Source organism: Protomyctophum bolini (assembly GCF_963924005.1).
Source record: "Protomyctophum bolini genome assembly, chromosome: 3".
Classification (NCBI taxonomy): Eukaryota; Metazoa; Chordata; class Actinopteri; order Myctophiformes; family Myctophidae; genus Protomyctophum; species Protomyctophum bolini.
Genome location: NC_137864.1, coordinates 44836906 through 44860107, shown reverse-complemented (window position 1 = coordinate 44860107; position 23202 = coordinate 44836906). Strand labels below are relative to the sequence as shown.

At 41.1% G+C, this 23202-nt stretch overlaps 2 protein-coding genes across 3 annotated transcripts; one reads left to right on the top strand and one right to left on the bottom strand.

The window, feature by feature from the left end:
* Positions 1-636: 636 nt before the first annotated feature.
* tma16 (translation machinery associated 16 homolog) lies at positions 637-4190 on the bottom strand. Its single transcript, XM_080759436.1, has 7 exons — positions 4092-4190; positions 3889-3998; positions 3398-3435; positions 3156-3240; positions 2825-2973; positions 2014-2056; positions 637-1191 (listed from the first exon to the last, which is right to left on the bottom strand). The coding sequence occupies exons 1-7, from the start codon at positions 4092-4094 to the stop codon at positions 969-971; spliced, it is 651 nt and encodes a 216-aa protein (XP_080615562.1). The 5' UTR covers positions 4095-4190; the 3' UTR covers positions 637-968.
* A 623-nt stretch (positions 4191-4813) lies between these two features.
* tmem154 (transmembrane protein 154) lies at positions 4814-22226 on the top strand. Of its 2 annotated transcripts, none has more exons than XM_080759841.1 (9): positions 4814-5496; positions 8319-8564; positions 9301-9336; positions 10391-10447; positions 11215-11373; positions 12694-12748; positions 13372-13448; positions 15382-15425; positions 19349-22226. In XM_080759841.1, exons 1-8 carry the CDS (start codon positions 5397-5399, stop codon positions 15417-15419), a joined length of 768 nt encoding a protein of 255 aa, XP_080615967.1. In that variant the 5' UTR covers positions 4814-5396; the 3' UTR covers positions 15420-15425; positions 19349-22226. The 2 variants fall into 2 exon arrangements, with proteins under 2 accessions (XP_080615967.1, XP_080615968.1); XM_080759842.1 differs by having other exon boundaries at positions 4815-5496; positions 11233-11373.
* The last annotated feature ends 976 nt before the right edge of the window (positions 22227-23202 follow it).

Genomic DNA, 23202 nt, shown 5'->3' with positions numbered 1-23202 from the left:
ACTTTGTGTTAGCTGATTATTTTTTTTCCTCCTTTGTATTGTGCTCATTTGTTGTGAACTCGAGATATAACCCTTTAATTATGCCAGTCTATGACTTTCACTAGCCATTGTAAAATCAACGTTTAGAAATTTCACTATTAAACGGGAACCCATCTTGGTGTCAGCATGTTATGCTTTAGCTATTTAAAAATAGCAGATCTACAAGCTCATAGCGCGCCACCGAGTGGCGCGCTATGAGCTTGTAGGTCTGCTATTTTTGAAAAATCGAAGAGCGACTGACATTTTTAGAATCTGATCTCAGGTCAGAATGGGTTCATCAGACCAGTGTGTGTCCACAGTGGAAACCTCGTATGAATCTGATCTCAGGTCAGAATGGGTTAATAAAGCCTAAAAGGCTGAATCTGCATGATTGAATGCAGCAAATAATTTACACATCTTGTTAATTAAATGAGTCAACCCATTCCAATGACTATTGGTTGACTAAAAATGTCAGTAGTTGATGTCTTTGACGACAGCCCTACTGACAAGAAAATGATTAAACATGGCACCACACTTTTCATCTGTAGCAATGACTGGATCCCAAGCATCTGAACGACAGGTTAATGTAGTAATGAGTGACCCACAGTTAAAACGATCATGGTTTGGTTTCTATTCCCGAAAAAGCAAGGTTGTCAAAGTGAGCTTGAACAGAATACAGAACTCACCCCCTCACTGTAAGTCACTCAGGGTAACTGACAAACGTACCAACTAGTTAAAATAGCAGATCAACAAGCTCATTACTCACATTGTGAGCTTGTAGATTCACTCGATTGGATATTCATGCCCACAATCGGGATGCCAAGTTTGAAGGTGGTCTAAAGAACAATTTAAATGGCTCTGTGGACAAAATGTTACACAGCCTGTGGACGGTGTTGACGGTTGACCATTGCTGCTCGTATTGTGCCAGCAGCACCGACCCGCCAAGAGTCTCAATTTGAGTCAGTCATTTTCTCCATGTCCTCCAACAACTCATCCCCTTCCTCATCTCCCAGCTCATCATCATCATCATCATCATCATCATCACAGTCATCACCAGCTTCCTCCTCTCCTGCCATCTGTTTCTCTTCTTCTGTTGTCGTCGTGTCCTTGTCTTTGATCGAAATCTTCTTCATTTTGATGTTTGGGAGTTTCTTTAGGGCACCGCTCCACTCTCTGTCAATGTCCATCAGAGCGCACACACACACACACACACACACACACACACACACAGGTAGACTCAGCTATAGGTGTGTCACGCCATTTTTTGTCAGATGTGGCCACACATAGATAACCGATAAGAGTTAAGTTAACAGCTATTTATTTTTTTACATCAAATGACATTCAATAGAGGGTATGCGCATGCTTAACCCATTCTGACCGGGAACCCCTTTTGGTGTTGGCATCATGTTATGCTTTAGCTATTGAAAAATAGCAGATCTACAAGCTCATAGCGCGCCACCGAGTGGCGCGCTACGAGCTTGTAGGTCTGCTATTTTTGAAAAATCGAAGAGCGACTGACATTTTTAGAATCTGATCTCAGGTCAGAATGGGTTCATCAGACCAGTGTGTGTCCAGTGGAAACCTCGTATGAATCTGATCTCAGGTCAGAATGGGTTAAAGTGAATGGCACATCAAGTGGCAAAGCAACATGCAAAGTAATTTAATGCAATCAGATAGGACTTTTCTGTGTGGATGTATGGGTGGTCGAGGCCAGAAAGTAGTTTTTTGCCACTCAGTAGGCTTTCCTGCATAACTTCCTGGTTTGATGATGTCACGCGCATACCCTCTATATTTGGATGGAAGAAATGGCACAACATTGAAGTGTGAACTAGAAGTGCCAAGCTTCATGAAAAACAGAACAACGTGGTTGTGGCACAGTATTGCAAATATTGCAGTTATTGTGACAGCCCTAACTGTCTTTTGAGGGGTTTTTTGCAGAATGTTTAGCTCAAGATTAGTGTCATTTTACTCACAGGGAAGAGACTTTGAACTCACCTGAATGTCTTCAGATTCTTTGTATTGATGATATCTGGGATCTCTGAAAAATAATAACAATACCTTAAATTAGTTTTGTATGTTTAGTGCTATTCAAACATTTACAAACTTTACAACAGTACCTCAGTAAAAGTATGCCTAACCCTAAACCCAACCTCAGCAAAACTATACGTAAACCTAACCTTAACCCTCCTCTTTTTTTATTCCCCTAACCTCAGTAAAACTATGCCTGCCCGGGAGCCAATCAGACACATGGTAAGGCGGGTCTAACCCAGAACGTTGGTGGGATTCATAATCTGGCGGCCACCCGGGGTCCAAACGGACCGGTACGGGTCAGTAACTTGTGAGTATACAAATGGACCCGTTAAGGATCCATTTGTACACTCTCACGAGTTACATTAACCCATTCTGACCTGAGATCAGATTCATACCAGGTTTTCCACTGGACACACACTGGTCTGATTAACCCAATCTGACCCGAGATCAGATTTTAAAAAATGTCAGTCGTTCTTCGATTTTTCAAAAATAGCAGACCTACAAGCTCTTAGCGCGCCACTCGGTGGCGCGCTATGAGCTTGTAGATCTGCTATTTTTCAATAGCTAAAGCATAACATGATGCTGACACCAAAACGGGTTCCCGGTCAGAATGGGTTAAAGCTGAGGATTTTACAGTATACACTGGCATCCCACAGTTAGAAAATGGTTTTAAATGGGGGGTCCGTCCGGGGCCAAATGCATATCAAACTGGAGTTCCTTTGTAATGAATGGATGGATCATCATCATCGATGATGACTTTCAAAGAGACCCTCACCAATCCCATTCGTCTCATACTGCGCTCGTTCTCGCTCTATGGTCTGCGTGATCACAGTCTCCCTGGCCCCATGGCGCTGACCCTGGCGACCTTTGATCCCGTTGACCAACTCTATCTGGTCCAGCTCAGAGTCAAACCTGTGGAGGTATCTAAACACACACACACACACACATACACTCACTAAATTAGTCAATAATTTTAGACGCATAGACCCTTTCAAGTCTGTTTCTCTGAGAGTGTACAAATGGAATCCTCAACGATACAAATAAAATACAAACGTTTAAATGAGTACGTCTACCAAATAAATGGTAATCGTTTGTTTTGAGTTTACCTTTCAATGACCTCACAGACCTCTTTCTTGGTGTATGTGGTCTTTGTAGGATCCAGCTGGCTTTGAAACCATAACAGCCTGTCACCTGTCACATGAAAAGCACACACATTAATAGTAGATACCGATAAGACGCCTGAGAGCGAGGAGCGACCTCGCCCTCAGCAATAATCTCATAGCGCCCATGTGTCAGTCAGTAATACACATGTATTGATGAAGTCATCATCACAGAGACACAGACTCACCAGTGCTGTTCAGGCGTACGTTTTTTTCACGCTTCTGCCTGCAATATCAGACAAACCATGATTAGCATTAGGATTAGGAAACATTAGCTATCAATCAATCAAATTGCGGCTATATGTTTACCCAGGGTAACTTGATAGAACTTGTTTACAGCCAGGCCCTGCTCATAGAACATTTCATGGTAGGGGTTCAATGCCTTGCTCAAGGGCACTTCAGCGGTGGTAATTTTAACGTCTCGTATTTTTTTATCACATATACAGTATTTTAACTGTGTTCCAAAATTATAACAAAATAAGTTTGGGCATCCTGTCAGTTGCGGAGGTGGTAGACAGTAGACTGTAAACTATTGTTCTCATTTTTATTATTTACTACTGATGTTTTGCGTGAAGCACACTGCTTTGTTGTTGAAATTCCTATACAAATAAACTTGCCTTGCTTTGCTTGCCTTTAACTATAATTTAATTATTCTAGAACTCTAGAGCTTGTCCTTCACCTCTCTTTCTTTTCTAGACGTATCTCCTCTCCGGCCAGATAAGCAGCTTTCCTGCTGTATGGATGAATAACCTTCTCCGGAGCCTTCTTCTTCTCCTTCCGGGCCTTGGGCTGAAAAAACACACATTCTGTTGTCATCACAGTCTGACAGCAACATTCTACAGCCAAAAGAGCAGACATGTCAAATCAAATGATATTTGTTACCATGATGCTGATCGAGTTGAAAGACAAGTTGAGGAAAAGAAACACACGTGTTTCTGTTGTTGACACTTGCGGCGGAAGTTGAACGGTACACCCTTCAAATAGTTCCGGGTGTATTTTAGACGAATTATTAAGGTTCCGTACGGTCTATGTTCCGTACTCCGTGTTAGTTAGCACCATAGACTGTAGGTTAGCACACAAGGGCAGATTTCTCTGCGCGTCCCGTTTTTATTTAGCACGACTCTGCACGAGGATGGATCTTAGTTTTAAATAAACGAGATGGAACTGTGAAAAAGTAAAGAACCGTCTTTCTTTCTTTCTTTCTTTCTTTCTTTCTTTCTTTCTTTCTTTCTTATTAATTAGTGTTAATTATTAGGGTGTCTACTAAATGTTGTTGAGAATTATAGGTAGAAGCTGGAAGGAGACATGAAAGACATTTTAATAAAAGCAGAAATTCAGAATAGTTATCAGTTGCATTGCAACACATCTATGTTTCCTTTAGTGTTGCAGCCTAACCTCAAACTGTAGGAGGCTATGGCTCACCTATGATGATTGATCACACATAGGCCTATTGCCCAATATTCCACTAATGAATCATGTGTTGTTGTGTGCTAATTTGTTTCAGATTACTTTAGCCTCCTTGCTTCACACCTCAAGGAGGGAAGCCTTCACCCCTGGCGACATCATGTTGAAACCTGCTACCACCCCGGCCTGTGCTTGTGGTTGGAGGAGAGTGAGACCAGATAAAACGCCTTTTACAAGCAGAACAATCATCCCATCAACTCATCTGTCTGTGGAAAGTGATCATCACAGCAGGGAAAGTAGCCCTTTCCTCTAATTGTTGATTTGCTAGCCTGACTAGTTGAAATACTGAGTAATAATCACATTAAAAAGTGACGAGTTTTGTATCTATAGACAACCCCTTTATAGCCATGGTTTTATCTAAAAGAAAAATCAATGATCAACATAGCTACACATTTTCAGGGGAGATACCCCCCCACCAGCTGCTCCTCTGAGTCCATGGTGAATGTTTTTTCTTGCCTCTGGTAGGTACACTGACTCCTGCATACCTATGCAGGAGGAATGTGATTCTTCAGCAGCTGAGGAGCTGCCAGACTTGTGGCTACAAGTACACACAGTCGATTGCATCACATCCGAGAGAGAGACTGAGAGAGAGAGAGAGAGAGAGAGAGAAATAGAGAGTTATCTGACTGAGAGTGCATATGGGCGTGTATCTGAGTTCTCTCTCTGTTTCTATCAGGAAGTATGAAGCTGTCTTAAAGGAAGACTTGGGCTCATAATGGCACAATGTCTGCCTTTAAGTCTGGTAACGTGAGGCGAAGAGGCCCTTGGGATATGAGCCTACTGGTACTCCTGCTGGTGCTGCTCTCCAGTCTGACTGGCACAGGTAAGACAGAATAACTCTTTTTTTTGTGCTATTTTCTATTCTCACCATCTTACAACTAACATTCCCACCGCTTTCTCTGTCTGCTGTCCTTACCTCCTCCTACAGCATACCTGTCTTTACCTGGCTTTGTGTGAGCTCTACGAGACGAGTCACATAATACTTATTTCTTTGTTGTGCGAGTGTGGGAGCCTAGTGCAGAACAGGGTTATTATATTTCTGTTGATGTGGTGATAGTCTGAGTTACACGGGCACTTGAGGACTGCATGGCTTCCTGTATGCCACACATGCCTTCAGTAAGATGTTTTGTCAAACACTGTGTATAATTTAGAATGAAAATCTCTCTACACTGCAATGCCACGTGAACCTCTTTTCTAATTCTAATAACAGATTCTGTAATGGTAACTTCTGTTATGCTTCATAGCCCTGTGGTGCTCAGCTTTTGGATGGGGACACTTCTCTTGTTACAACAAGTATCCAAGCCGTAAAACCCTTCACTCGTAAAATGAGTGCAATGTTTCTCTTTCTTCTGTTTAAGTTAGCTCAGCTTTCTTAATCACATGGACCCTAGCGTCCATATTCTGGGGGCGAACAGTCGGCGCTGTGCGCTTGTGAGCTTGTCGAGATTTGGTGTAGAGGGAAATACTAGCAGATCTAGTGTAGAGCCCTGGGGGACCCCGGTCAGTATTGTTTAAGTGGTAAAAAAACAAAAAACGTTTTTTTCCCAACAAAACATTTAATCTTTAGTCATCATCATGACAAATACCTGACAGTAAAGATGTTTCACAAGGCACTCCAACGTCCCTGTGGCGTATAAACTAAGTACTGCCTGTGTAATAGCTCATTTTTGCAACTGTTTTGACTGTTTCGACACTAAAATGTACACAGAACTTCGGAAGTCACAAGGCCCTGCATGGTGTCACAATAACAATTTAACTGTCATTGTCTTGTACTGTAGTATTTGGCTGCTCTGGAATGCTTACCTGTTTCAATGGTTTGACAATTCTGTGATGGAGAATGTCTTGGTTACGTTCATTGAAGGTGGAAGTAGCTTAGAATGGAACGTTTCCCTCATGTTTCTAGGTCAAACAACCACAATAGACATACTGGTATCATTTTTTATATCATGCCGACTGCGTGATTTTAAGTGTGTTGTGTGACATTTCCTTGTTCTACCCTCTTCTAAAGAAAGCATACTTTTTATCATTTTAGAAACACAATTATAAAAGTCCCTTTCCTACATATACATACAGTAGTTGTAATCCAATTCCATTATGGATAACTACTTGTTTCAGTCTGTGATAAGATCGGTTTGTTTACTGTAATTGTAAATCTCTCATAAAGTGGCTTTAAGGCTTAAATGCCATTAACTGTGGAACTACAGTTGTATTCATATGGATGGATGACAGCTAATATGAAACTAACGGGAATACAGAAACTCATTAGTTTGGAATGTCCACCCACTTCAGTGAGAAAATGCTCATCATACATCTCTGTGTGTAGTTGTGTACACGACACATTTATCTGTATTCATAGGTAACTGACTCACACTTATTCATGTTAATCACATCCCATTGACTACAGCAATAGCCTCCTATAAGGTGCCACCAGGGCCACCAAGGTTCTCAGGGTACAAAACTCTGCCGGCCTGCTCACCAGAACCCGATCCAGAGACTATCACACCAGTCCTCCATGACTTCCACTGGCTCACCAGAACCCGATCCAGAGACTATCACACCTGTCCTCCATGACTTCCACTGGCTCACCAGAACCCGATCCAGAGACTATCACACCTGTCCTCCATGACTTTCACTGGCTCCCATCAGTCAAACACAGAATAGATGTCAAAATAATGCTCACCTCTCTGACCTCTGGCCCTGCCACGCCCCCTCCCGCTCCCTCAAACCACCCTCATAACCCAACTCTTCGTACTCACTTTCCCCTCCTAATTCAACCTCCCTTTTTTGTTTTGCTTCATTCTTTACCCTTTTACTAGTTATTTTTCTTTAATAATAAAGTTCTGTGAAGCAACTTTGATTACCTAGAAATAATGTAGTATTATTACTTTTGGCTATGCCACTCTGTTTACAAGTAAAGGTCCTGCACTCAACATTTTACTAAAACTACAAATTGTGTAAAAAAGAGTACCGGTACTCATTATGCAGAATGGTCCATTTCACAATAATCTTATAGGATTGTAATTAATGCATTCGTGAGTTCATCACACTAATGTTGCAGCTGGGAGCTGATTTAAATTAATGTATGTGCTATTGGGTAGCTTAACCTATAATACATCATCATTTATCATGAATCATGTTAATGTATGTTGTTTATAAATAATCTAAATCTTAAAATGCTCAAGCAATGTAAAGTCACCTCAAACTTGTCTCTGTCGGGTGGAAACCTCATATGTTCAAAACTGTTAATTTTCAGGATTCAAATGAAAAAAATTGCAAAATGAGCAGATCTAGAAGCTCGGAACGTGTTGCTTTGTGCCATGTGTTGAGCTTGCAGATCTGCTACTTTTGGTGCTTTTGTGTGACGCTGTAGCATGATCAAGTGGGGCATTCATTTTTGAAGAAGAAAAAAACACAAAAAGTTAAAATATGGAGATAAGAGGTTTCTACAAGGATCTACAAGCTTTAGCTATTTTTGAAAAATCGTGAAAATATTTATTTCAGAAAACTGGAGGATTTAGAAGATTTATTTTTTAATTTTGAGGTCAGGCCTAAATGGGTTAAGTGCATTATTGGAGTAAATGTACTTAAAGTTATAGGTTCCACTGCAGTCTGTATGTAAATGTAATGCTGAGTCCTGACTTTCAGTGGTGTCCCAGGATGAAGATCCGGATGGAGACGTGGAAGACGAAGAAGCACCTGCAGAATATGACTACACTGAAGAACCACCTGAAGATGTAGCAGGAGATGTAGCTGCAGACGTAGATGCAGACGTAGCTGCAGACGTAGGTACAGAGGCTCCACTTGACGAGGGGACAGAAGAGGTGGCTGAAGGCGCTGACCCGCCAGCAGATGAAGATAATGGAGATAACCAGGACCCTGATGCCATCCCAGGTCAGATCTTCTCTAGTCCTCCATCCTGGTGGGGAAGGATGTGACTACTGATGCCTTGTTTTATACTACCTCGTGCGATGGTGTCGCTAAGCGATAATAGCAGATCCGCAAGCTCACAACGTGTTGCTTTGCGGCGCATTGTGAGCCTGCAGATCTGCTATTTTCGGGGGCTGCCACTGGTTGAAAGTGTCTAAGCAGGTCAGTGTGTGCGTACGCAGACACAGACCGAACCGGGCCTGTGTCTGGGATTGGATCTGTCTTAGTACCGTATTGTCCCCAATATAGGATGACTCTGATTATAAGACGAACCCCATTATTCAAGACTCATTTGTGGAAAAAGAACAGTGAATGAATCTAGTCCCCGATTATAATACCACCCTGTTTTTTTTAGGATATTTCCATTTCCAAAAAAAAACGTAGTCTAATAGTGTAAGTTACTACTATGTCCTGTATGGCATCAGGTACGGTCGCCCCTAAACCATCCCGCCCCTCGATTATTTTCTCTTGTATCACACATGTCAACCCCCCCCGCCCCCCCCCCCCCCCACACCTCTATCTCTATCTCTCTCTCTCCTTCACCCTCTCTCTGTCATAAAAAAAAACACACCATAAAGAATGGTTAAAAACGTGAAGAAGAATATTAAGTGAATATTATAAATAAGTAGTCTATCTATCTCTTGTGGTTGTTTTTGTTTTGTTACCATAATGACCGTATGCTGCCTTTGTGGGTCCGTAGACGCTGATGCCACTGCAGCTCCAGATGAGTTACCAGGTGAGTACACTGTAGTGTTCAATGAACTCAGAGTACAACTGGAACAGAAATGATAATTTGGAATCATCATCATTATAAATTCATTAAATCTTGGCAGTGTTTAGTGTTTACACACTATTTACAAAAATCAAATAAGATAACATAAAAAATACACCTCACTAGTCCCATTCAAATAACACTCATGGAGGGTAAATGACTGTATGCAATTCAGTTTCACTAAATAAAAACGTCTGGGTTTCCGAGGCTGCAGTTTCACCGATAGGACAGTGTTTTATGAGAGAGTTTGTTTTGAATGAGGTGGCTTAGACTAGAGTAACTAAACTAACTGTAGAGATACAATTATTCAATCATATTGGTGACTGATTGTTTCTTGAACTCTACTGGTCAAACTACAGAGCTGTCACCATCTATTTATTTGTTCAATGTTAAGGTGTTTTATACAGTGATGTGTCCTTGCTATGCTGGCAGCCAACAGGTTTCTTGTTTAAAGTGGGAACTTTGGTATATACAAACATATTGTATATATTGTATATACATACATTCATGAATCCACTTGCTGACCGGCTGTCAGCATTGAGCAATTCTTTTATAGGGGGATATGTGACCTATATAAGGCAAGATGTCATTATGCTTTATGTGGTGACATACTGTGGCATCAAACTAGGGGGTTTTCTTGATTCTGAATCTTTTCCAAGTATTAGTTTTGCACAAAAAAACTTGCCACTTGCCCAAATGTGCCCAAAATGTGCTGACCTCATCACATTTGTGATGATGGCTTGGCTTTTCTGAGCAAAACTAATGCTTGAAATGGATTCAGAATAATGAAAACCCTCTAGTTTGACACATCACATGCTAATTAAAGCATACTGACATTTTGTAATGTTTGCCTAATATAGGATGTTAATGGTATGGTATATAAACCCCTATAAAATATTGCTCAATGCTGACAGTCGGTCAACAAGTAAGTGGATTCATGAATGTATGTACCGGTATATAGACAATCTAGTATTCTCAACATAACCTAACCATATGTTGTATTGCTGTTTGTTTTTAGAAGGAGATGGGATAGCGACTCTAGATGACTCTAGTGGCTCTGGAATCGGAATGGAAGGTATCATTAACAACATTGAATGAATGTATTTATTTATTTATTTATTTGTTGGTTTGTTTGTTTGTTTGGTCGTTTATTGCGGCAATCCATAGTCCAACTTTGTGAATAAAACATAATTTTAGTAGTGGTGGTTGTTTAGTCTACCTCCTTTTCTGTTGTAGATCCTGTGGTCGGGTAGGACCAGTGCTGGTTGAAAAGAGTTAGCATGAGGCTCAAAGTGCAATATAACATCCGAATCGCAAACAGTATTAGCTCAGCAGTAGATAATTCAGCGCTCGTACAGGACAGGGGACTCCCGGAACCTGGGTTTCGATTCGTGCATAAAAGCAGATTGTAGATTTAAATCATTCTTAACAGACCATGTTCTGTTTAAAGGTGACACTAAAGGTGTACTAAGCACCGCTAAAATAATTGTCGACCATACTGATGAAAACACTAGTGAAAGTAGACCATCTAAAGGCTTTTGGAACACAGTTTTATATTTTTTTCCATTTCCTGAAAAGTATCAGTTTTGGACATGCAAGGTTTCAACCAGACAACGATGATACGTTTATTGCTACTACAATGAGAGTAACCAGAAATCAGTGGTGGAAAGTAACTACAGTACATTTACTTAAAATCACAGCACAGAATGCTGTGATTTTTGTATTTCTTCCAGTTTCTCATGTGTTTATGACAACTTCATTCGACCCCTTGGCGTGGTTGTTACTTCATGTGCAATGATGTCTTCCCTTTGTATTTGTATGTACGTTGTTGAATGTTGACAGCTGCTCCTCTCCTCGAAGGTGACCCCACGGACGCCCCTCCGGACACCAGCCCCGTCATCATCCTGATCCCCGTGGTGCTGGTGGTGGTCATCATCGGCATGGTGGTGGCCGGCATCGTCATCAACCGCAGGTGGAACCGCAACAAAAGTTACAAAACAGGTACATCACTTAACCCATTCTGACCTGAGATCAGATTCATACGACGTTTCCACTGGACACACACTGGTCTGATTAACCCATTCTGACCTGAGATCAGATTCATACGACGTTTCCACTGGACACACACTGGTCTGATTAACCCATTCTGACCTGAGATCAGATTCTAAAAAATGTCAGTCGTTCTTCGATTTTTCAAAAATAGCAGACCTACAAGCTCGTAGCGCGCCACTCGGTGGCGCGCTATGAGCTTGTAGATCTGCTATTTTGATGCCATAACATGATGCTAACACCAAAATGGGTTCCCGTTCAGAATGGGTTAACACATGTAGACCTGAGGACAATTCTACTTCTAAAACACAGTTATCTGAAAAAACTTATGTTTCTATATCAGTGGTGCTCAAACTATTTCATGTCAAGGACCCCAAAAATTATATGTATTTGGCCTCCGACCCCAATCTGAAAATATGTTGTTCCAGGGGCCAGCCCAGAAGCTAAGATTTGAGTTAAAAATGTTCCCTCTGAAAGAATATATATTCCAAATTTATGCCACATTTTCATGATTTTTCCAAAATAGCAGACCTACAAGCTCATAGCGCTCAAAGCTCTATGCTGCACTATGAGCATGTAGATCTGCTATTTTTCAATAGCTACAGTATAACATAATGCTTAAAACACCAAAAGGGGTTCCCGCCTCATTACAATGCTCTGTGTGCATAGTCATCACACAAACAGCTGTTTAAAATAATGTGAATTAATTGCACGAAATAAACGTTCCTGCTGTGTACCTTTTATTCCAATATTATTATTTATTAATTGAGAAATAGCTAAAAATAGCAGAGCTACAAGCTAGCTCACAACGTGATGCAACTCATATTGAGCTTGTAGATCAGCTAGCTTTTGCTTAACTAGTTAACCCATTCTGACCTGGCACCCATTTTGGTGTTAGCATGATGTTATGCTTTAGCTATTGAAAAATAGCAGATCTACAAGCTCATATCGCGCCACCGAGTGGCGCGATACGAGCTTGTAGGTCTGCTATTTTTGAAAAATCGAAGAACGACTTGACATTTTTAGAATCTGATCTCAGGTCAAAATGGGTTAATCAGACCAGTGTGTGTCCCGTGGAAACCTCGTATGAATCTGATCTCAGGTCAGAATGGGTTAAGAACATGACCGCCCCTTCTGTTTAGGGGATTTTTCACAAATTGAATCCCGGGCTAGACTTATTGGCTTTTTATTTTTATTTTTTTACTAAAAGATGGTTTGACTGTGCTATCAAAATGATGTTATGAAGCAAGCAGGTATTTGTTCTTTTCTTAGATCATGAGAAGGAGGATCCTTATCTGGATGACAACAACACAGAGAAGGTGCCAATGTAAGTTGTGAGAATGTGAGCTCATTGATTCTTCTACGGTCATTGATTCTTAAACGTCTGCCTTTCAATGCACTCCTATGCCTCTTATCAATATGCAGTAGCAGGTTGACTAAAGTGATGCTAGTGATCTTTCTTGTTTAAAATGTGTGAGTGGGGGTGGTCGGGTGGCGTGTGTGTGTGTGTGTGTGTGTGTGTGTGTGTGTGTGTGTGTGTGTGTGCGTGTGTGCGTGTGTGCGTGCGTGCGTGTGACTGTGTGTGATCACGAAAAACTAAATTTACATGCATGTTTAAAACGATAACAAATTCTAAAATAGCAATTTTTCACCCTGGAAAACAATTTTCACAGATACTGTATCTTCTGAATAAACAATTGCAATGATTACAAGAATCCTAGTACCATATACAGCTGTTTAACAAAACAAGTGTATTTTATGTGTAAAAATCACACCATCATCTCGGCATCAATAATCATCATCATCATCATCATCATCATCATCACTACCATCTCTGTTATTTTGGGACTACTGCTACGTTTACAAAGAAGCAACAGATATAGCATGTGTGACAATGTGTCATGTAGCATTGGTTGACCCTCACACTAACATCAAGGTCATGTCCTCCAGGCCCATGTTTGAAGAGGACGTTCCCTCCGTGTTGGAGTTGGAGATGGAGGAATTGGACCAGTGGATGAACAAAGATGGTAGGTGTTCAACTATCAGACTATTGAGGACATCATTCAGATGTCGTGATGTGAAGCCAACGTGTGAAAAGCAGCCTAGGTTTTCTTTTTTTAGACTGTATACCGTAATTATTCCCTGTGCAACATGCGCACGTATAGGCTATATACACTCACAAGGCACGTGGTCAATGGATGAACAGGGTATCTTTGAAAGACAAAGAAGAGGTCAGACACTTGCCAAAAACAAACTGCTCTTTATTAGGTGGACGTTTCTGTCCCTTAGAGACCTTCATCAGGACAGACAATCAATCATTGTCTGTCCCGATGAAGGTCTAAGTGACCCAAACGTCAACCTAATGAAGAGCAACATTTTTTTTGGCAAGTGTCTGACAAAGTCTCTTCTTTGTCTTTCAAAGATACCCTGTTCATTATTATGTTCTATTGCCCTACGCACCTGTCACCAGCCTTTTGAGGTGTGCATCGGCCTTTTGCTATAGTGTGGTCAATGGATGAAATGATACCAGATGGTGTATCTATACGTCACACTATACACTTAAAAAATACTACATCTATAGTGTATAACGTGGAACACGCCACTGAAAACAGGCAAGGAAATCTGCCTCTCAAATGCAACATATTTTATATTAGCAGTGAAAGTATAAGGCTTTGTGTTCACTGTTCATCCAGCAGATGTCACTGTTGCACTATTTGCTGCAGGCAGTCATATGAGTAAAGTGAGTGTGTGAGGCCCATGTGAGGCCAGCCAGATTAATACATGCTATAGGATATTGACAGTGAGGTCCATACCAGCCTTCACCAACGTTCATTCACAGCCTTAGACAAAGGCTTATATTACGTAGATTATGTTCCCATTAATGGCTTTACTTTCAGATTTTTTCTTTTTCTTTTTGCATTTGTGTTGTTGGCATTCGAACACTGACAGACCTACCGGAATAATCCAATCAGTATTGGTTATTTATTACATCCTGCGTCATGTTTGAATTTAGTTTGGAAATCAATCCTTCTTCCGGGAACTTTACTTTTCAAATCAATTTTGCGCTTTTACAAGAGCATTAAAACTAAAACAATAACATGTTTAAACCACAACATTATTAAGTGTGTTAGATTACCTATATATTGGGCAAGTTTCAGGTCTCTGAACTTAGATTTTCATACTGAAATGAACTGGATAAAATGGCTTGAAAATCAAACCAACCATGATGATTAGCAGTATAAAGTATACTGTGAGTGCGAGACATATTGATGGTGCTTCAACTGGCCCTATTGGGACCTAGAATATGGCCTATTGTCTCTTTGATCAGATAGTTGTAATGCTAGTTAACGGTTTTTGGTTGAAACTGAATTACTAATTAAATAATAATTATTATTTTATTTTTTTTGTAAAACGTTTCATGACATTAATTTCTTTTTTTTTGGTTTGTTTTTCTTTTAGGTTTTGTGACCCCAATTACACCCAAACAACCTTAACTTTGAACATTCAGTGGATTTTCTGTGGTCTGGGAAGCGTTTTGAGCTGCAATGAAAACGGGCAAAACAGTGAAAACAGTGGCATCTGCTGGCAAATTGCTATATCATATATGGGATTTGCTGGCTCTTACATCACACTCCACAGGGAAATCAGAGCACCTGTTTGAGCTAGAAAACCCCAGACCACAGAAAATCTACTGAATGTTAAAAGTTCAGGTTTTTTTGGTGCAATTGAGCTCAGAAAATCATAATAAGAAGAAATGACACTAAACTGACTAAAGTGTCACTATATTGGTTCGATATCTTTTAAACCAAGACACAGACGTAAAGGGTGTTCAATAGCATTAATTTATGAATAATAATAATAATTGAGTTAGCTGGTTTCTGCCCAACAGCGATGATATGTTCTTAATGTGCATATTCTTCAGACTGTTTATAGTCCCATTTGTATGTTTATTTTTTACAGGTGGAACGACAGTGGACTCCAAACAGATTGAATTATAATTTAATGTGAGTACCGTATTCTTTTGTCTCTTTACATTCCGGTGCATTCCAGTCTACTGCTCATATTTACTGACACAAAGACTTTGTTTTTGTTTTTTGGAAATCAAATCTTTGGACCGTTTCAGCTCTCTCCGAGAGCTTTGTGCTCAGACACAGAGGTGAATATAATCCGTCCTGCTTTTAGTGGGAGTTGTGAGAGTTTGAGTGGCGATGCTGCAACGTAAGCCTAGACCCTGACACAGTTACACATCCCTCATTCCCTTAGCGCAGCGCAGGCTAAGATAAGACAGAGAGACAGTGCAGGTTAGCCACTAAACCATGGGTCTTCAACAGGGGGTCCGGGACACCTAGTATCCCTATTCTGGAGGGAACCTTCGCAGGAAAATACAGCTTGTAGATCATGTGGAATGGAAACAAACAAGCAAACAAGCAAAAAACATAAATTTACAGTACACACCACTGATGGTACTAGTAGTACTGTCAAACACGTCTGTGAATAAAATCGATTAAAAGGTTTAATATGCAACACAATGGTGTACAATATGTAGTGTGCTTCATCTCTCTCTCTCTCTCTCAGCTAAGTGGTGTGAAAGACCCCTGTCTTAAACCATTATACTTTATTTACCAGGGTCTCATCATGGTGTGTACTAGGTCCCCTCCTTTTTCCCCCGGGCCTAGATTAATCGCGTCGCCAAAGATCTACAAACTTGATATTATGTGTGTCTGTAGTGTAGACTATACTTTATGTGTGTCTGTAGTGTAGACTATACTTTATTATGTGTGTCTGTAGTGTAGACTATACTTTCACCTAAATGTTCACCTATTCACAGAATGTTCACCTATCACGACATGCCTAGAATAGGTTATTAGAGACAGTCACACCCTGTAAGTAAGGCAGTGCATGTTAAGTGTAGGGTTAGTATTGAATGCTACCTCTGCATATAATAGTCATCACTGAAAAGCCGCATGGTTGTGTTTTTAAAGGCTATGGATCGGTCATTATTATTATTACTCATTAGCCATGCACGTTGCATCACAGTTTGTACAAACACCAGAGCCAAAGTAGGAAACGTAAAGCAAGTGTAAACATGTAGAAAATGTCGAATCTTATCAGATTGGATCCTGTCATGAGGGGTATTTCTAAATACAGGCATCTTCTCTCCAGCAGTTAAGAGTGTTTGTTTACAGATTGTGCATCATCATTCGTCACGATGGAAGAATAGGTTGGGGATATGTTTTTGATTACAGTGCACTCGCACATATTTCATGGCGGCAGCAACACAAGCGTGATCATAACCATGTTATTATGGTACACATCATAGCCAGGCATTATGAATCACATATTTCAGTGTAGCAGCCTTGTAGCGCAGACTCCCAGTAAAACTAACACAACACAGATTGACCATTCATCTTGGGTAATATAGTCACTCCCTATGGCCTCTCTCTCTCTCCCTCATTCCCTCTGTCTCTCCCTCATTGTCTCTCTCTTCCTCTCTCTCTCTTTCTCTCTCCACTCCCTCCTCTCTTTATCGCTCTTTCTTTCAGTGTTTCTTTTACAGTAGTCCCGTTCTTTCTCTCTCCTCTCTCCCTCCTGCTTTCCCTCTATCAATCCCTCTGTCTCTCTCTCTCTCTCTCTCTCTCTCTCTCTCTCTCTCTCTCTCTCTCTCTCTCACACACTCACTCACTCACTCACTCACTCACTCACCCACTCACTCCCTCTCCCTCTCCCTCTCCTCCTATTGGTTTAGTTGCAATGTGCCAGCCCGGGGTTTGGAATAGCTGTGACTGATGAACTCTAACCCTTTTAGTCATCATTACCCACGGTGGGGCCTTAAGACTAGACTTCGTCGTACTAAGCATCTGCCAAAAACTACAGATCTGCAGGCTCAAGGCATGTGGCAGACGAGACACGCCGTGAGCTTGCAGATCTGCTCTTTTTGCCGTGCAGTGCCATCGTACGGCGGAGCACACAAGTCAGAAACACTCCTAACATCTGTTGCTGATTACGACAGGCATGCATGGAAGTGTGGCGCAACTTTAGCTAGAGATGGTCCCTGCCTCTGTTGACGGGCTTGGGGGGGGGGGATCAAGGTCCACTCTGTGGCCTAACGTCATTCACACAGACACACACACTGCTTTTTTCCCAGGGTTTTTTATTTATTTGCGAAGGCTTCATGGACAGGAGGCTACTCTCGGTTAAACAGAAAGGGCGGCCCTCTGTGGACAAACGTTACAACAGAGAAAGTTGCACAAGATTATATCATGACCCTTTTGTTTGTAAAGTTCCCAGTATAGTGCAGCAGCTGTAGCGTATTTTCCTTTCCACAGCGGCGGATCTGTTTAGTTCCAGAAACACTTGGGCTTGTCACATAGTAGTCAATATGCCGTAAAATAAAACCAGAGTGTTTGATCGCCTTGGGTCCAATTGGTTATAAACTATAGACATACTGGCCATGTTAAATTAAGCAATCGCAAATCTGTCCAATGTCTCGATTTTTCTTTTTAATGTCTCAGTTATTTTCTTGTTGTTCTTTCTTTATAGCATTTCTGCTTTATTTCTGGTTGTGACACAGAGAGAGAGTCAGAGAAGGCTGCAGGGAGATAGGGGACGATCATGACCTGCAGCAAAGAACATTGGGGTCAGATACCCGGGCCTGTTTCGAGAAGGACTGGTTCTCAAAGTGGGGTCCGGGGACCTTCTGGGGTATTCCATGGGGTCTCCAGCAACATGAGGAACAGTTTAAACACTTATGCCCTATTGAATTTTTCGGCTATTCAAAAATTCACAGATCTATAGTTTTTTTCTAAACGGAACCTGTGGACAAATATACATCAATTTGTGGGTGCTTGGCATAAAAACTGTGTGAGAAACCCCTGGACTAATACATTAGCCTTATTTCTGTAGTGTGAGTGCTATAGAGCGTCGCAGTCCCACCCCCTTTCATGACGACGCCAGGTTCAGGAAATTATTCCCAATGCATTTTTCCCATAGACATTTCAAAAGGTATTTATTTAAAGACGGTTACACCGTGTACAAAGACAACTCGAGTCGTCACAACTCATGACAACTAACACAATATTTTGGACCAAACAAAAAATGTGTTGTAACCTGCCGTTTTTTTCATCTTTCTAATTATTTGTTATTTGTTGTCATGATTTGTCACGACAAGAGTTGGCTTTGTCCGCGGTGTAAACATCTTTAAATAAATACTTTTTGAAATGTCTATGAGGAAAATGAACGGAGAATCATTTCCTGGGCCCTGGTAGGGGGCGGGACTGCGACGCTCTCTAGGGTGAGCCACTGCGGTGCCTTCTAGTTGTGATGTACACACAGTAATGGTTGTGTACTTAATACTTAATACTTATAACACAAGTATTTCCCACAGTGGGAATTAGACCTGACACCTGCCTTTATACCCACTGACCCACACAGGACCGGTTTAACAAACACACAATGGCACTGGAGGAAATTAACTAAGTACATTTACTCAAGTACTGTACATAAGTACGATTTTGAGGTACTTTTACTTTACTTGATTGTTATCATTTTGTCAATTTGTCAATACTGAATACTACAGTTACTAAGTACTTTTACTTTGGTGCTGAAGTAGGCTATAATTTGATGCCAATGCTTTTGTACTTTTACTCAAGTGAACTTTTGAATGCAGGCCTTTTACTTACGAGTATTTAAGTAAAACAATAAAAAGGTGTGAAGTGAAAAGTACTTCTTCCACCGTTATACAAGCGTGAACTCGACCACAATGTACGAAGTGAGTTCAGAGAGAGAGACCGTAACTCCTCTGCAGTGACAGTAAATGATCCTCCTCTATAACTACTCTCTCTTTCCCCGCGAGGAGGAGATGTTTATGGACACTGTCACAGTCTCTCTCTCTCTCTCTCTCTCCCTGTGGTCCCTCTCTCTACTGCAGGTGACAGAAGGACCTCCACTGGGCCAGCAAGGACACGCTGCCACCCCGAGGCACCGCCACGCATAGTAACCAACGCTGAAAACGGTGACCATGCCGCAGCGTTTCCCACAACATTCACACATAACACTGCTGACAGCGGGGAACTACATTGTTTACCAGCAAGCAACATCACAATTTGTGTGTGCGTGCGTGCTTGTGTGTGTGTGTGTGTGTGTGTGTGTGTGTGTGTGTGTGTGTGTGTGTGTGTGTGTGTGTGTGTGTGCGTGTGCGTGTGCGTGTGCGTGTGCGTGTGCGTGCGTGTTTTCAGAAAAGGAAATGCAGATGGGTTTTTTCCCCCTTCTCAGTACCAGACAAAAACAGCAGTGGCGACAACAATTGTGCAAGTTAAACATTTTTTTTAAATAATGCGACATCGCAAAACCTCTCGCTCGTCGAGTGCTCCCACGTGACTTTAATTGAGCGCAGCGCAGCGTGTGTGTGTGTGTGTGTGTGTGTGTGTTCCCAGACTTTAAACCGGTGGTGTTCTGGTCGGTCGTGTTGATTCTTTATAATGAGCATTGGTAATGAATGGCCATTGCCTTGCCATCAATTCAGTATTGTGCCATTGTTTATTGTTTCAGTCACGCTTTGTCTGTGTTTTATTGCCGTTTGTATTCAACTGCCATGTCGTAATTAATTATGCTGCATGGTTAAATGTGTTTTCTTTAACACTAGGTATATATCCGAGGTGTTGAATAAACACAATTAGGAATACCAAAAAGAAAACAAAGAAACTAAAGTAATGTGCGATAGTTGCAGCCACCTAATTTCAGACATCTGCCACGTTAGAGTCAGGTTTGTTTGCCCATTTGGCCATTTGGGTGTAGCTGGAACTTGTCTTGGTATTTGATTTCATATACACTTGAAACCACATACACAAGATTCCTAAACATCATTCAACAATGGTAGACTGTTTTCAGGTATACACATTTTATAAATACTGTGTCGACACCATTTGATAAACAAAAAGTGCAATGTGAAAAGGCATACAGAAAAGTACTGTAACATCAACAAACACCACAGATATTGCAATTTTGGCTGTACTACACTCTTCTCCCCGTCTCGCAGGTTCATAGTAATGTTGTTAACTCAGAGAGCACATCAAATTATTTCGCTCTTGGAGTTACAAAGTAAATTGATTGCTTCTCATATTTCTTTCCATCATGAGCTTTTGCCAATGACCCTTCTTCTTTCTTCTGCCTCTTCACACCCATCTCTCTAGTAGGAAGTTTTGATTAGGAAGTGCTCCTTTTCATGCTTGTGCATAAAGATGATATGATACAGCTGGTTAGGATTCAGTACAGAGGTAGAAGTAGACTAATTGTCAGTAGTGGAGTCTAAAATCAGCTGTATCGATGTTCTGTTACACTGTATGACTGTCTCAAATATTGTGCATCCTTGTAAATTAGAAACAACATTCTACAGAAAACAATACATTTCTAGTTAGGATAGAGCAGCAGTCCCCAATGTATTTTGGCCGTGCACCCCCTGTTATAGGCCTAGTCCCTGTCAGCCCATGGAGTCCCATTGTGAACCCGGACATGTTGATTACACCAAGGTTTTATCTTATAAATGTTGAGTGTGGGTCCCCAGCATGTAGAAAATGCCGGATGCTTGCTAACTTGCATAACTTGCATAAGAAACTTTCATAATTGGCATAATATGTGACCATACCATTAACAACCTATGAAAATACAAAATTTGATCATGCTTTATGTAGGGGGGTTTCATGATGCTGAATCCATTCTAAGCATTAGTTATGAAAAGAAAAGAAAAAACACTCATTGGGCTAAAAATGATGGCTATGGCCGTTTTTAGCCCAAGGAGTGTTTTTTTGTGCAAAACGATTGCTTGAAATGGATTTAGCATCATGAAAACCCCCTAGTTTGACACGTCACATGCTACTTAAAGCATGATGAAATTTAGATTTTCTTTTTCCTTATAGTTTGTTAATGGTATGGTCACATATTATGCCAATTATGAAAATTGCTCAATATATGCAAGTTAGCATCTGGCATTTTCTACATGCTGGGGACCCATACTCAACATTTCTAAACTTTGGTGTAGGCTACTCAACATGCCTGTGTTCACATTCTGGCAAGTGGACTATTACCTCCTGACCTAGCTGACGCACCCCCAACACCCAGTCTCGTATTTAACCGAAAATTATACATTTTTAAAGATGATAAATAAATCACGGAATCACGGAATTTCACTGCACTGAGAGACACACAGCTGCATACTCCCGCAGCTGCTACACATCTGCTATACATCTCCTTACGATGGTGTGTACCGGATTTTGCCGTTTGTGTTAAATAACACCCTTTTCATGTAACGCACCCCCTAGAGTGTGTTCGTGCACCACAAGGGGTGCACGCACCACAGTTTGGGAACCACTGGCGATAGAGGATGAGAATTTTATGGTTGGATGAAATAGGCTATTGGATGTTATGGTTTTGGCCTTAGGTTTTAGATTATGTTGTTGTTACACTGAACTAAATGTACATTCAGCTTTATAAGACTCACAGTCAGTATTTTGCAGATTCATGCGCTGTAAATGTGTAGAATGTGTTGTTGTTTATTTCAGAAAATGTGTTTATTTTTTATGAAAATGCCTATTGTAAATAGTTTTATATTGAGAACTTCATTTATGCAGTTGTAGGTTTGACATTCAGTCAGGATACATAGGCTACAGTATATCTAATTTATCTAAATATTCCTACACAAAGAAATTCTAGAAAATCTATAATTGTAAAACTAAAAAGCATACAAAATGCTAAAGGCATTAAGCCTGTACTGTATAATGATTCAGTTGTCAATAAACATGCTCTTGACTGCACATCTGATTCTGTTCCTTTGAAAATAATGTTTATATAATATGATATAACGTTTTGAATAGCATACTTTCAAATGGACTGAGTATTCGCGTGCATGGCTAGCTGCAGCTCAGAGTACCTCACGTATAACAGCTGCATAGTACAGCATTTTTCCACTTCCTCTGAGACTGTACCCACTTTCTGGTGAGACACTTACTGAAGGTAATGGCGTGTGTGTGCGTGTGTGTGTGTGTGTGTGTGTGTGTGTGTGTGTGTGTGTGTGTGCGTGCGTGCGAGCATGTGTGTGTGTGTGTGTGTGTGTGTGTGTGTGTGTGTGTGTGTGTGTGTGTGTGTGTGCGTGCGAGCATGTGTGTGTGTGTGTGTGTGTGTGTGGTTGAGGGGAGGGGGCGGGGGCTCGGCAGAGTGTGCCCACCAATGAATATAAATAAGAAATACCAAGAGATATTGTCCTTCTGGCTTTGTCTCTCTCTCACACATTGACTGCAGTCTCCAGGTAACTCATTAGACTTTCACACAGCAGAGCTGCATTATACAGTACCTCCACTACATCTAAATACCTTTTCTAGGGTGCCATAAAAAAACAGCAAGAAAGGGGAAGTCTCTTGATATTTAGCATTATCTGAATTGTGTTTCAGCACCACCTGGATTACGAGTAATCTTCTGCTCTGTTTACACTGAAAGTCAATTAAGTGCGGAAATGCCATTACCCACAACTGAAGTTGATAAGCTGTCCACATAAAGATCCGGACTTAAATAAACCTTTCCAGAACACGCACTGTGGCAGACTGGTAGATTTGTCACACCGACGCCGTTGAGACCAGGTGTTATGTCATTAGCTGTGGTGCATGCACACCGGGTTCCTCTTACACAGTGGCAGATTCTGGCCAGACTGGTTTGCATGCGACAGAAATGCTCTGTGCCAGCCATGGCTGTGTGATGCACTATGAATAATGGGTCATGTGTTATAGGTGTCTGTCT